Here is a 14,916-nt window from a genome sequence, read left to right on the forward strand (position 1 = left end):
AATTTAAATCTCCTATCACAATTAATGAACAATTCACTTTCATTTGCAGTCGTATATACACTTTGGGACTTAATTTGAAATCCATTTGCCTAAACTTACCACAGCCACTTCCGGCGTATGTCTACCATTCCTTGAAGCTACCTCCTCCGAGTCTGCGACTGGATACTATTGGCGGAATGGGAGGAGAAGGCCCTCCTACGTCACCCGGTGGAGATAAACAGAACACAAACCATGACAGTTATCAGGACAGTGAAATAATAGGCACATTTTAGGATACTTTATTTTGACAGGCAACACCAGATTTGGACGATAACACTTTTGTTGGTCTAGTGCAGGGGTCGGCAACCCAAAATGTTGAAAGAGCCAAATAGGACAACAACAAAAAAAATGAAAAAAAACCTTATGTGTCTGGAGCTACAAAAAAAAAACCTTGGATAAAACTTGCAATGAAGGAAACACATGCTATATGTATGTAGGAGACGGGACTGTCTCAGAATTGTTTGTTTTTCATTCCTTTGTTGAGTGGTTACAAACGCCCCCATAGAATTTATTTTGTGATTTCCTCGCTTAATTTTCTGTTTTGGTGCATTCTTTTCTCAGTGTCATTGAAGTGATCATTAAGTTCTGTTTTTCAGAGGGTGTCTTTGAATGCCTCTCGAGTGGAACAAAACGAGAGAAGGCATGGAATTGGACGCAGACGTGTCTGTGTTTGTCCAGTCTGTTAAAAGCAGAAATAAAGTGCACGTATAAAAAAAATAAAACAACACAATAGCTCTCTTTTTTAGAGCTGCAACATGTATCTATTAGGGATGTGAATCTCAGCACTGAGGACGATTCGATACACATCTCGATGCACTACCAGCGATGCGATACTTAAATGATACATGGAATTTTCTGGTGACACGATGCGATACGTTTCACCGCCTTCACGATGTGATACGACGCGATACACATTTAGTTCAAATCAATGCGATCCGATACGATACAGTGCAATTTGTTGTGATATTGTGCAATTAAACATACGCAAATACGCAAGGAAAATAAAAAAAAAGATGGAATTCAGTATGGTATTGCAAAAAGTATACCACTTTATTCCTCATAAACAGTAGAACGTGTAAAACAACTTATTTAATCCCTTTCACAATTGGGTTTTGTGCAAAGAAAATGTAAACAATTTGGCACCTGAGACTCACAGCTGTTGCTGTAGTGTAAACACAAACAGACTAATCACTGAGTGTTTTATATGAAATATCCATCTCCATAGGACAGAAAAAAATACAATTGAAACAATGTGGCAGTCACAGCCTCAAAGCTGCTGTGTGTATTGTAGCGTACACAGACCACTCTCACTGAGTGTCAAAATGAAATGTCCAAAAGAGTCATCCATATATAGTTTTTCCAGTGAGGTGCAAGGGGACCCCTAAAATAAGAGGCGATTTTTTCTGATCCTGACCTGGTTTGCCAAGAGTTTCTCCGGGGTCCAACGAGGAACTGGACGGGGAGGCCGGGGAGGGGGCGGGAAACTTGTCGGTGATGTGGTGCCATCGTTTTAAGTGGTCTGCATATTTGTGGTGCTGTATGTCTTCGTAGTGCGACATTCTTTGCAAATTACGGAGCTTTTATCAATCTTTCCGTCTTTCTTTTCGAAGCCGTAGTATTTCCAAACATAAGATCTGAATGTTGCGGGAGCATTAAATACAGTAGTTTCCTCGCTGCTGCTTGCGCGAACTTACCTTGCGTTTCGCTAGTTGTGTACTGGACTGTATGTGACGCACGGGTACCGTTCGTATTTAACACAAAACGCAAAACAATGATGGTGCATTCAATGCGCCTAGGAAAGGGCAGATAGGTGACGTTTAACATGAATAAAACGGCGCTTGAATCGGATTTTACCGATACCCACCAATGCATCGTGATGAATCTCGATTTCACCCGTCAATTGCGTCGTACCCAGTGAATGAGGCGATGCACTCGCTTCGCGCACATGCGCATCGATGTATCGATTAATATAGATTATTTACCACACCCTTAGTATCTATATCTATATGAGCTATATTAGCCTACTATCAAAATCACTAAGTTTGTGTAGTGTCTGTTTTATATTAATACTGTGTTAAACCACGTTAATAACCCATAGCTGATAGAGAGAAAACGGGCATGCGGTTGGCAAACAGAGGAATTAATGTCAAGCAAGTGCAGAACCCAGAAGCTAATGGTATATTAACGAAGTGCATTAGCTACAAGCTTTTGATCTCTTCTAATAGGTTTCATTCGGACAAAACACTCAATGCATTGCTATATCATTTCACCAACGGCTTACTCAGCAAATGTTATGTTCGCAAGAACATAAGGATATCCGTCCTATGTTAAACGGTGTGGGTGAAAAATGCAAACCTTGCACTTCCCTACAAAGCAAGTGGAAAATAAGTATGGTTGTCACGAGCAAAACAGGATGGTCGCCCCTAAAAGGTCAAGAGGTCAGGTTAAGAAAAAAACAGAACCTAGCAAAGCAAAGTACCCATCCTTAGAGAAAGACAAGTTGTCCGTCATCTGTCCCACATTGAGGAATTCTACAGGCACCGCCTGCACAAGATACCGTAATCAGAACGCGGCGAAAACAAGTAAATCACCCCGAAACGCCATTGTTGAGCTGTTCCACATTGAGGAAGTCTACAGGCACCACCTGCACAAGATAATCAGAACACGATGAAAACAAGTAAATCACCCCGAAACGCCATTGCTGAGATCAGCAAACAAAAAAACCCCCGAAACGTCATTGCTGAGATCAGCGAACAAAAAAACGGTCATTGTCTACTCAGGAAGGATCAATACTAGGCAGCCACACTTACAGACATGGTAAAAGCCACAAGCAATCATAAAAAGGCCCAGTAGGAGCCCCTATTATATTTTAATAAACAGAACAACTGTGATATTATTATAATCTACAAACTAAGTTATGGAGTAATTATAGAAACCATTAAAATCTAAATAACAAGGAAAGCCACAGCCAATCAGAATACACAACGCAGTATGACACCATTAAGTTAACAAACGATCTTAGAAACTAACCAATGGAAAGAGAGGGGTTGCCCTCATATCGCTATAAAACCTGTGTATGTTCCGGGGAGTTTTTCAGAGTTCTTCCGATGTGCACATCTGTACCTCTCCGGGTTTGATTGAATAAACTCGTTTGTGACCAGCCTGCACCTCGGCCTCTGGACTTAGTTTATTTTTGGACTTCGAACGATCTCGGCTTCAAGCTCTTCGAAACTTCTGGTGTGTCCTCTGATCTGCGGTTTGATTGAGAAACCTTTGATTTTCGGTTCTTTGCTGTCGGCCCACCGGATCCTTCAGCTGACGCCCGAGAACGCCTCGGCGCACCCCTGGTCCCCGGGAGAAGGCGTGGGGTCTGGCTCCGGGCCGACACATCATTTGCTCCTGAAGTGTAATTTGGAATTCCCTCTCTATTCCTGTAGGTGGCCTTAGAATGTCCACCTGGCGTCAGTGACACGATTCTATTCTATATTTGCGGGTCAGGGAGAATTCAGCTTCTGCTTGTACTTAAACCAAAGAATGTAGTGTGAAGTCTGGACCCTATTTCACTTGGTTGATTAGCAGCCCCCGAGGGTTTTCCTGGCTCCACCAAGTCTGGGGCCCCCTCCACGGGACATGTTTTTGCAGTTGGCTCTCATAACCTTTGGTCTCCTCCGGCCACACCGGGTCAGATGACATGTTACTTTCTTTGTTTCTGGATTTGCATGAGAGGCGTACCTCCCCGCCTCTCATTATCATATTGTCTCTATATAATCTCATGAATGTGTTTCTTCGGGGCGGCCTGATAATATCTGAGACTCACAGGAGCCAGAATCGATTCCACTCTGGCATCGGTAGAATAAAATCTTTTCCCAATCAGCCGTGGTCCCTGAAGTGCTCATTCGTCGGGAAACAGCCACCGATCACCGAGTGTTTTTGAAGACCAGCGAAGCAGCAAACACCATATACCACACTCCAATTACACGATGAGCCTTCATGATTATTTTTTTTCCCGTGCAGTGCATTCTGTAGAGCAGGGGTGCCCAACCTTTTTTGACCGAAGTTCTACTTTTTGTTCAACCAATTTACCGCGATCCACCCACGCGTACACAACACATTTACAGACGCATGCCTACCTACCATCGTCGAGATCTGACGCGGAGGCATGGGACGCACTTATGCAGCGTTTTTGACTATCGTAGCTCACGTGGACCGTTTTGAAAATACTTTTCACAGCCCTCCATATTCTCTTTGCCAGTACCCTGGGTGAATTGTACCGTATTTTCCGCATTAAAAGGCACACTGGATTATAAAACGCAATCTACAATGCTTTTAGAGCCTCTTTGAAGTAAACGATGGGAGCCGACTCCTCATTGGCAGCCGGAAGGGGCTGGTTACACACGCACACACACACACACACACACACACACACACACGCACACACGCACACACGCACACGCACACACGCACACACGCACACACACACACACACACACACACGCACACGCACACACGCACATACGCACACAAACACACACACACACACACACACACACACGCACACACACACAAACTGAGTGGATGGAGTAGAATTTTCTCCAGTTCAATCCAGATAAGACAGAAATGATTGCTATTGACCAATAATGAAAGGTCCAAGATCAGCACTAACTTTAACTCTGTCATTCAAAGCTACAAATCAAGCCACAAATCTTGTGATTATTGAATCAGACCTGCATTTTAAAAATCCACTTGCAAATACCAAAGATGCCTATTATCACCTCATAAAATAGCTCGAATTAAGGGTTATTTGTCACTTTCAGAAACCGAGATTAGTTTAATGGTATCAAAACATGTTTTGATTTATTTAAAAAAAGGGCAATCAGGTAGCTGCAGCTGATCAAAAATGCTGCCGCCAGAGGGCTGTCAAACACCAGGAAACTGGAACACATCACACCTGTCTTCACATTAATGCTCTGGCTTCCATTGAGTCAGAAAATATTTTTTAAAATCTTGTTGGTCTATAAATCTCAAATAAACTTGCCCTGCCTTCCTGTAGCTGATGTGCCTTGTTGTTTTTTGACTGCAAATTAGCTAAGAGGAACGAAGAGACACCGGTTTATTATTGTCATGGGAAACAATTAACATAAAATAGACCATGAAACAAAAGTATTGTCTTTCTTTCAGTCACAGCCAAAACTGCATTTTAAAAACAGCTTGTATCATGGACAGACTTTATTTCCTAATAAATATACAAGCACAAAAATATGTGATGTTGAAGAATATTTTGTGCACATGAATGACATCAAGACTTGTATGATCTGTTGAAGCTGTAATCAGCAGGCAAGCCCAATAAAAGGTTCAGAGATCAGTCTGTGAGAGATCAACCAGGGATACGAATGGATAATAGAATAGTCATCTTGCGTAAATTATTAACACTGTACGTAAAAGTACATCATTGACGCATGAGGCTTACAGCGTGTGCAAAACAACACAATGCCAACACACTTTTTTTTAATGACAGAACATGAAGAGGTGTTCATCTGAGTGCCCATTTTTGGTGCTTGGCAGCCTCCATTGGCTCCACGGCCTCAGGGTTGACGCCATTATAGAGCGGCTGCTTCCAGTGGCGCCAAATCACCAGGACAAGACGGAGAGCATACAGCAATGACGCAGCCGCTAATAGCACAACTGCAAGTATGAGGAAGCAAAGGATCATCAGATGCCAGAAACCTGACTTTTTTCTGTCATTACATTTGGTTGTACTTTACTGTACAATTCTAGTTTTGCATTGACTCTTTGTCGTGTCGCTTCTTTTGTTTGTGCTTGTGTGTAACGGGCCCCTTTTATTTCACAAACCTGATTTTGTACAATTGGTTTTTTGATTCTGCTTTTTGGGATCCAATTTCACGGCGATGTCATTTTTGGAACACTTGGAGCGAAATCGTCTGGGATTTGATGCCCCTGGTAGGATTATCCAGGGCAAACAGGTGCTGGGCAGGGACATACATGGACTCAGATTTGCCTCTTTTTGGATGAAGCCGGAGAGGAGTCATCTTTCATGACCACCCCACTCTACCCACCCCCTCCAGCCCGCCCTGACAGCCCTCGGTAGCTCCTTCAGCCAGAGACTGTTACACCCAAGAAGGAGAGATATCGCCGCTCGTTCCTACCAACTACTGTCAGGCTGCTGAATAAAAAAATAATAATTAAATGATGTGAAAAACAATTGTAAATAGCACTGCGACCTTATCTGTATTTGTATTTATGTTGCCGCAAAAAAAGAAAAGTCTTCTTTCAAACTTATGATGAAGGAAACACATGCTGTATGTATCTATATAAGTCTCCTATCAAAATGACTAAGTTGGCTACAAATACACAATGAGCCTCCCTGATTAAATGTTTTTAATCAGGCACTGCATCCTGTAGAGCGGGGTGTCCACCCTTTTTTGACCTGAGATCTCCTTTTCGATCAACCAACCTCCCGCAATCGACCCGTTACTGCACACGGGCGCATACCCACTTACACACACATGCTGACACCGACCTTTGTCGAGACGTGACGCACTTTTGCAGCGTGTTAACTATCGTAGCTCACGTGTGCCGTTTTAAAATGCTTCTCTCGGCCCTCCAGATTCCCATTCTTTGCCAGTACACTCGGTGAATTGTACACAAAGTGCAGATTTATTTATTTATTTATTTATTTATTTATTTATTTATTTATTTTGCAACAGCCACCTACCGGGCATCCCGGCCTGCTCGTAGAAACATGTATCGGAGACTATGACGCAATTCCTCATTGACAGAAATGTTGAAATTTATTCTACACATTTTTAGAGCATTGACAAATGTTAAGAACATTTGTGTCGTGTTTTTGCTCCGACAGAAACCACATTAAAACAAAAAATATATTTCCTTCCCCATCTTTTTCCATTTTCAAACATTTTTGAAAAAGCTCCGGGGAGCCACTACGGCGACGCTAAAGAGCTGCATGTGGCTCTGGAGCTGCGGGTTGTCGACTCCCGGAATAGTACATACTCACCTTTGCCTTGATAGTTTATGGTTTTGTAAGTATCCTTTTTGTCAAGTTATTTTTTACTCTCTTGAAGTTCGTGTGTGTGGACTCTTGTGATTTCATTTTGTGGGTTTTTGGTTCTCAATTTTTCCTTGCCAGTTACAAGCGCTTTTCGTTCTCCATGGGTTTTCCTAGTTGTTGGTGGTCAGCGATTTCTGTTTTTACTTTGTCGGTCTCTTGGTTTTCTTTAAAGAAATATTTCTGTTTCGCTATTTCTCTAAGTCTCCATTTTTGGGATCCACCTACCACCCCGACGTCGTTTGGATCTTGTCAGAGGCTTATTTTTAAAAATTATATACTATTCAGTGTAAAAGTTTACTTTAACAATAAAAAGGTTTTCCAGTGTTTTGGCAGTCAGGTGGAACTTTTTTCAGCAAATTTTCTCGCTTTGGAAACCACTCACAAGGCATGGATGTGGCTGGTGTCCCCAAATTTATGGACAGCCAAAGAGGTCGATATTATTGACATTACATATTAAAGCAATTACCGGTAAGTATGTCATAAATAATATTTATCTCAAGAGATCTCAGTCAAACAAATAAACCCTGAAAAAAGAAAAATAATTTAAGCGTGAGTTTGAAATGGATTTGAATTCTGTTATCAAGTGATAACTGAGGGGAATAAGGAAGTGAGAACAAACATCTGATTTGCCGATATGTGATGAAAATGTTCCCATACGGTGGAATCCTTTCTTCTTCAGAGTTCCTTTTCATGGTCCAAGGAAGAATTGTGATTCAAAAATAAATGTAATTTTGGAATGATGGAAGCGCGGTTAAAATGACGATGACTGTTTGAAAGACTGACCAGTACAGTTTTGGGTAGGGTGAAATAATGACGGACGAAAGATGCAGGTGGCCTAGCCAAAAGTGAATGACCCACTGTCAAAATGTACTGATGTATTCACTTCTGGGAATATTGTATTGTTGTGAAATGTATTTTCTTACCAATGAAGATACCACTGCGGCTTGGCGATTCAGCGTTGTAGTTTTTGTCAAAGTTTCCTGTCAGCGCCCAGATCACAACTGGATAGTCAATGAGGACATAGCGCATGTGTTTGTCCAGGACTACATTCTGCAGGAAAAACCTAAAAGAAATGATTTGACTTTGAAGAACAAGGGAGGGGATATATACAGTATATTTCAAATGTTGTGTTGGTGCCAATCAGCTCACCAAACCAGCAGCACGATTGTCAAGATACAATAGGACACAGTGGCAGCATTGGTAGGCGAAACATTTGCTTGATAGGTCAGCACAATGGCCAAGTTGATGAGCGTGGCGATCGTTGTCCATGTTGTGTAGATCATCACACCGTTTTGAACCTAGATTCACGTCACAATGTTAATTGCACTTGATTTTCAGTGATTTATTTAATGAATGGAATCAGTGTAAATTCCACGAACCAATATGCGAATGAGCCACAGGTCCACTTTGTGGTATTCCTTCAGCCAGGCTCCATAAACGTGAAGACCGTGGCAGGCGAAAGATATCATGCCATAGTTCGTGCCGGCAACGAGGATTAGAAAAACAAGCGCTGCAATCATCCACCTTGGGGGACGTGTCAAAAATTCATGTTACCAAAATACAAACGTTCAATTTTAAAGTGTGACATTTAATTATCCGCTCACATGCCTTGACACTCATGTTCTGCGTAGACCATTTGACGTCTTAACTGGTTTCAACTAGATATGTGTGCCAGAGTGCAAAGGGAAAAGTACAATACATACAATACAATACATGCTGATTTATATAGCGCTTTCACAACAGCGGCAGCTGTAACAAAGCGCTTTACAAAACAGTTAACATAAAGTAAAATAATAAACACAACACATAACATAAAACACGGACAGTCGTGCAGTCCTAACCACTTTTCCGTCACACGCTTTGTTGTTTGAAGCGGTTTGAGATGAAAGAGGAGAGAATCAAAGTGTCCTTTAACCAGTGGATCAGAGACGTCATGCTCAAAATGTGCACACGTCGGCTACAAGCTAAGTTTCAAAGTCAACAAGAAGCTGTAGCATCCATTGACGAAAAAAGAGATTGGTTCACTTCTCCTGTCCCATGGAAATCCATTTCAATTCCAAGCGGCAACTCACGGTTCCAAATACGAATCGGCGCTCTTCGCCAACGCTCCTCTCTCCTCATCCTCAACTTCAGCGGCCATCCATCCAGCCGCACCAACGCCAACTGTCCAACAGCGCTGACATAGCCACTGAACAAATCGGGGTTGTGAAAAATGCTGCCCATTACTGGCGCAAAAAACACAAGCGCCCCAGGTCTATCCAGCACCGACAGTCAATGGCGCCGACATTCCTCCCAATCAAAAATCTGTGCTGGTACAGGGGTGCTGCCGAGAAGGCGCAACCACCAAGCACAGATACTGCTCCTTTGACGAATGTCGTGGCCAAAAAGCGCTGAAAACAGTCCATATCAGGTCCACACAATGAAACAACAAACAACATGTGACAAAACAAAAGACAAAAACAGCAAAAAAGAACAAAAAAGAACAAAAAAGCAAGGCTCTTGAAGAGCACTTGCCGAAGGCTGCCTACTCGGGCGCCATCTTGGAAAAAAAAAAAAAAAAAAAAGTAGGTAACAACGACACAATGGCCAAGCTCAAGTCCGGTTTTGATGACTCCCCAAAACATTCATTCATTCATTCATCTTCCGAGCCGCTTGATCCTCACTAGGGTCGCGGGGGGTGCTGGAGCCTATGCCAGCTGTCCTCAGGCAGTAGGCGGGGGAAACCCTGAATCGGTTGCCAGCCAATCGCAGGGCACACAGAAACGAACAACCATTCACACTCACACTAACCCCTAGGGACAATTTAGAGTGTTCAATCAGCCTGCCATGCATGTTTTTGGAATGTGGGAGGAAACCGGAGCACCCGGTGAAAACCCACGCAGGCCCGGGGAGAACATGCAAACTCCACACAGGGAGGCCGGAGCTGGAATCGAACCCGGTACCTCTGCACTGCGAAGCCGACGTGCTAACCACTGGACTACCGGCCCGCCCTCCCCAAAACATTTTTTATTTTATTTTATTATTATTATTTTTAATCAAGGGGGGAATGTGGGGAAGTTTTTAGTATTGGGGCATCCACCCAACAAGGATTGAAGTCAGGCTGCTACCACGTCTCTGGTTTTGGGAGCACAGGGCACGGATTGTGACGCTAAAGATTTGGACCACCGATGTCATTTTGTGTGATGTAGTGGACCACAAAAAAAAAAGCAGTGAGGCGGCCTACTGCCCAATCACAGATGGGATAGGCTCCAGCCCCCCTTGACCCTTGTGAGGATAATTCATTCATTCATCTTCCTAACCGCTTGATCCTCACTAGGGTCGCGGGGGGTGCTGGAGCCTATCCCAGCTGTCTCCGGGCAGTAGGCGGGGGACACCCTGAATCGGTCGCCAGCCAATCGCAGGGCACACAGAGACGAACAACCATTCGCACTCACACTCACACCTAGGGACAATTTAGAGTTTTCAATCAGCCTGCCATGCATATTTTTGGAATGTGGGAGGAAACCGGAGCACCCGGCGAAAACCCACGCAGGCCCGAGGAGAACATGCAAACTCCACACAGGGAGGCCGGAGCTGGAATCGAACCCGGTACCTCTGCACTGTGAAGCCGACGTGCTAACCACTGGACTACCGGGCCGCCCCTTGTGAGGATAAGTTGTTCGCATAATCGAAGGAGTCGCTGATGGTGACGTTGTGGTACACTCGCGCGACTTGTGTATGTGTGGGCAGTGTGGGATCAATTGCCACACTGCCCACTATGTATGTAGGTGAGAATGGTCACTTGTATCTAGATGTGCCCTACGACTGACTGGCGTTACTGTAATTACACATTGTAAAAAACTTACGCTCTGTCCCAAACAAGCAGCCAGGTGATATTGAAGCATAGATTGAGACACCAGCAAATGAAGAATCCATACGGCAAGACTGGCGGACTGCAGTAAACATAGCCATAAGCATTCCTGTGAGAAACATAAAATCACAATGACAACAAAAAAAAAAAAAAAATCAGTGATAAGGTGCACACAAGATGACCTTTAGGTAAAAAAAATATAATAATAATAATAATTGAAAGATGAGTACTTTCTGCAAAGATTAGCAAGGATATAGATAATCATGAGTGTCAACCACACGTAGATGACACTCCAGATACTGAAGGTCCATCCCGACGGGGTGATCTCAGTCACAAACACGTCAGACACGTTGCCTGTGGTGGTACTGAAGGGGTCTGGGCAGATTTGAGGCGCAGTGATCATCAAATGCATTGGTCACATGAGGATTCTCTTACGGGCACATTTGCTTACCCACTCCCATCACGGAAAGACCGTTGAATACCAAACTGACACCGTAGACCACCACGGAAAGCAAAATGGCAACAAGGCGTCCAGCATTGTGTTTCCCCATCGTAAGGAACCGCTTCGAAATACAACGCAGGTTACGGAATACACTGTTGGAGTCAATGAGAAAATAGTGTGAGTGCAAAGCTCAAATAGAAGCCCCTGTAAGGACTAGGAGAGACATTCTACATTTGGTTGATGTTAGTGGTGACTAATCGGGGGGAGAAAACTATTTGACAAATTTTCAAATTTACACCTTAACCCAAGGGTAGGCAACTGCGGTCCTTGAGAGCCACTGTCGTGACTGTTTTAGAAGTTTCCCGACTCCAACACGCCTCATTCAAATGAGGACCTGAGTTGCCTACGTCCACTTTGAGCAGACAACAATGTCACCTCTGTTATCATTTTGCATAGACCATGTGTTTGAAGTTGATATGGCACCAGAGTAAATTGGTTTCGGTTTTCAGCAACAGGGATCTAAAAGGCGCATGAATACACTCAGATTTCCAACTTTGACAAAAATGTGACACAAGATTGTTGTGAAGGTAAGACGTCGTATGATACAAGTGTAAAAAAAGGACTTTCATGTATCGTATTTTCCGGACTATCAGTCGCAGTTTTTTTGTAGTTTGGCAGGCTTATACTCTGGAGCGATTTATGGGTGAAATTATTAACACATTATTATCATTTCACATGTTATTTTCACATTAAACCGCAAGAGGCCGCTCTTAACCTGTTTTGAGAAAACCACGATAAGTCTGACGTGAGCGACGTAGAAGAGGAAGCGCTGCCGTCTTCTTCTTCTGTTCTTGGGGTTGGATTTTATCACATACACCCCCCGCCCCCCCAAAAAACGCGACTTATGTATGTTTTTTGTTCTTTATTATGCATTTTATGGCTGGTGCGACTTTCTCTGGGGCGCCGTGACTAACCGAAAGACACATCTAAACAAACATCTGAGTGAAGCAGTGCACTCTGAGCCTTTTTTTAACGCACCCACAAAAAGGGAACAGTGATTTTGTGAGTGATGGACGAGCTCCAATTTTCATGGTCTTGGTGTTTGTAAAATAATTTTTTGACCAGTCCATTTTAGAGGAAAGAAAAATAGCAAGAAAATCCACAATGTAGTAGACCCGCAATACATGACGTGGTCAAAAATAAAAACCTGCAATCAAGTGAAGCCGCAATAACTGAGGGAACACTGCATTGTAATCGTTTGGACTTCTGTGAAACATCATGACACGTAAACGACAGTACTTTTGACAAAACAGCATGAAATGCATGTTGAAGATAAGATGAAATTGCTACCCAAAAGATGTCAAGCCAAACAAAGCCTACCTTTCACCATCCGTCTTTTGCACTTGTGGTGCAGATAGCAGAAGGTCGATAGAATGGATTCGCTCGTTTATGACCGTAGTGAAAGTCACATGGACCTCTTATCTTGCATGCTCTCCTGTAACTCGCTTATAAAAGGGTTGTGAAACAAAACACACCTCCCTTTTTACCTCCCATCATTATATATCATTCGTTCATGTTGATCTTAATGAAGAATAGACGAGATAGAGAGGAACCAAAATTGTCAAAAGAGGCAAGGTGTGAACACTCCAGGCAAGATTGGAATACCCCAACACTTTGGATTTAGAAAGAAACAAGTGGATCTTCTAAAACAGAGGCCAAATTTAATGCACATACCAATCTCTAAATGGGGAAAAAGGCACTGTTGGGTTTGGGTTTAGTTGTCTCCTCTCTTTGTGACCGGCCTGTTGGATGGGCCCCGACCTTCCGTAGTTGAGCCTCCAAAGAGCCTCCAGCCCGCCCTGACAGCACTTGGTAGCTCCTTCAGCCAGAGACTGTTACACCCGCGCTGCAAGAAGGAGAGATACCGACGCTCGTTCCTACCGACTGCTGTCAGGCTGATGAATAAAAAATAACAATCATAATAATAATAATAATTAAATGATGTGAGGCGGCCCGGTAGTCCAGTGGTTAGCACGTCGGCTTCACAGTGCAGAGGTACCGGGTTCGATTCCAGCTCCGGCCTCCCTGTGTGGAGTTTGCATGTTCTCCCCGGGCCTGCGTGGGTTTTCTCCGGGTGCTCCGGTTTCCTCCCACATTCCAAAAACATGCGTGGCAGGCTAATTGAACACTCTAAATTGTCCCTAGGTGGGAGTGTGAGCGCGGATGGTTGTTCGTCTCTGTGTGCCCTGTGATTGGCTGGCAACCAATTCAGGGTGTCCCCCGCCTACTGCCCGGAGACAGCTGGGATAGGCTCCAGCACCCCACGCGACCCTCGTGAGGATCAAGCGGTACTGTCACGTCGCGTGCTCGCCGACAGGTGGCGGATTTTTCCCTCCGTCGGTTCGGTGCACCTGCTCTCAATCTCGGACTGATTGCCCTCCTATATGAATGAGACTCCGGCAGTCCTCCCACTGCCGGAGAATTCCTTACCGTGCCATTGCTCTCTATCGCTAATCTCGTCGCTTAACTATTTCTCGCTGCCCTATTGCCTTACGGCCACTACTTTCGTGTATTTCGTGTTGTGACCAAATTGTCATCGTTACGGTTCTCCTTTTTCGATAGTTCCTCGCCCTTTATTCGTTTCGCGAGCGTTTTCGGTTGTCTTCCTTATTTTCCTGGTCCTTAGTTGACCAGCGCTTTCTGTTACCGTTTTCCCTGTTCGGGCTCCTTTTGTTCGTTATTAAAACCCTTTATTTCTTACAAGATTTTTTCGTTGTCTGCTTTTTCCGGGGATCCACCTCGTTTTTTCTGTTGTGCACGAGGCGATTTCTCATCGCCTCGGGCTCAACGTGACAGGTACGGAAGATGAATGAATGAATGAATAAATGATGTGAAGGAAAATTGTAAATAGTACTGCGATTTATCCATTTGTGTTCATATTGTATTTAATTGAAAGATGTTTGTTGTTTTTTTTTCTCTGTCTCCTTTCTTCTTTCTACATACATTCTTGCTGCTGGAGGCTGTAAATTTCCCCAGTGTGGGACGAATAAAGGATATCTTATCTTATCAAAGAGCAAAGAGCCTCCAAAATTGCAGACTTATCCCCACATATCCCCTTTATATACACTATACAAACATTTCTCACTTGACACTTAACCTTTGGGCTTGGTTCTGGCGCTTAGTTCCTCTCCCTTGCCGGTCCTCCAAGTTTTAATGTATAACATACACCTCATGGTGGTTGGCCAGTTCGCACATCGGCCTCACAGTGCAGACGTGCAAGTATCGATTCCGGCTACGGATCGGTTCAAATTGACGGCGGCAGGGTGTGCGGGCCGGTGTCCGGCTGGTTGGAGCGCTTCGGTGGGGATGGTGGACCGCCCTCGGCCTTTTGTGGGCCCTCTGGCCCGCCCTAAACTCGTGGCTGGACAGGGCGATGTCCTCCGTCCACAGTTGCCTGCACATCAACTCAGGGACACCTCTGACTTTTATTGTGCATGC

At 44.0% G+C, this 14,916-nt stretch overlaps 1 protein-coding gene across 1 annotated transcript; it reads right to left on the reverse strand.

Moving 5' to 3' along the window:
- Window positions 1-5,234: 5,234 nt before the first annotated feature.
- si:ch211-161h7.5 (uncharacterized) lies at window positions 5,235-14,698 on the reverse strand. Its single transcript, XM_052054293.1, has 10 exons — window positions 14,527-14,698; window positions 12,799-13,277; window positions 11,428-11,570; window positions 11,207-11,351; window positions 10,972-11,085; window positions 8,506-8,650; window positions 8,276-8,424; window positions 8,050-8,189; window positions 5,494-5,721; window positions 5,235-5,449 (listed from the first exon to the last, which is right to left on the reverse strand). The coding sequence occupies exons 3-9, from the start codon at window positions 11,525-11,527 to the stop codon at window positions 5,570-5,572; spliced, it is 945 nt and encodes a 314-aa protein (XP_051910253.1). The 5' UTR covers window positions 11,528-11,570; window positions 12,799-13,277; window positions 14,527-14,698; the 3' UTR covers window positions 5,235-5,449; window positions 5,494-5,569.
- Between the last annotated feature and the right edge of the window lie 218 nt (window positions 14,699-14,916).

The sequence above is a fragment of the Hippocampus zosterae genome, chromosome 20 (assembly GCF_025434085.1).
Source record: "Hippocampus zosterae strain Florida chromosome 20, ASM2543408v3, whole genome shotgun sequence".
NCBI classification, from domain to species: domain Eukaryota; kingdom Metazoa; phylum Chordata; class Actinopteri; order Syngnathiformes; family Syngnathidae; genus Hippocampus; species Hippocampus zosterae.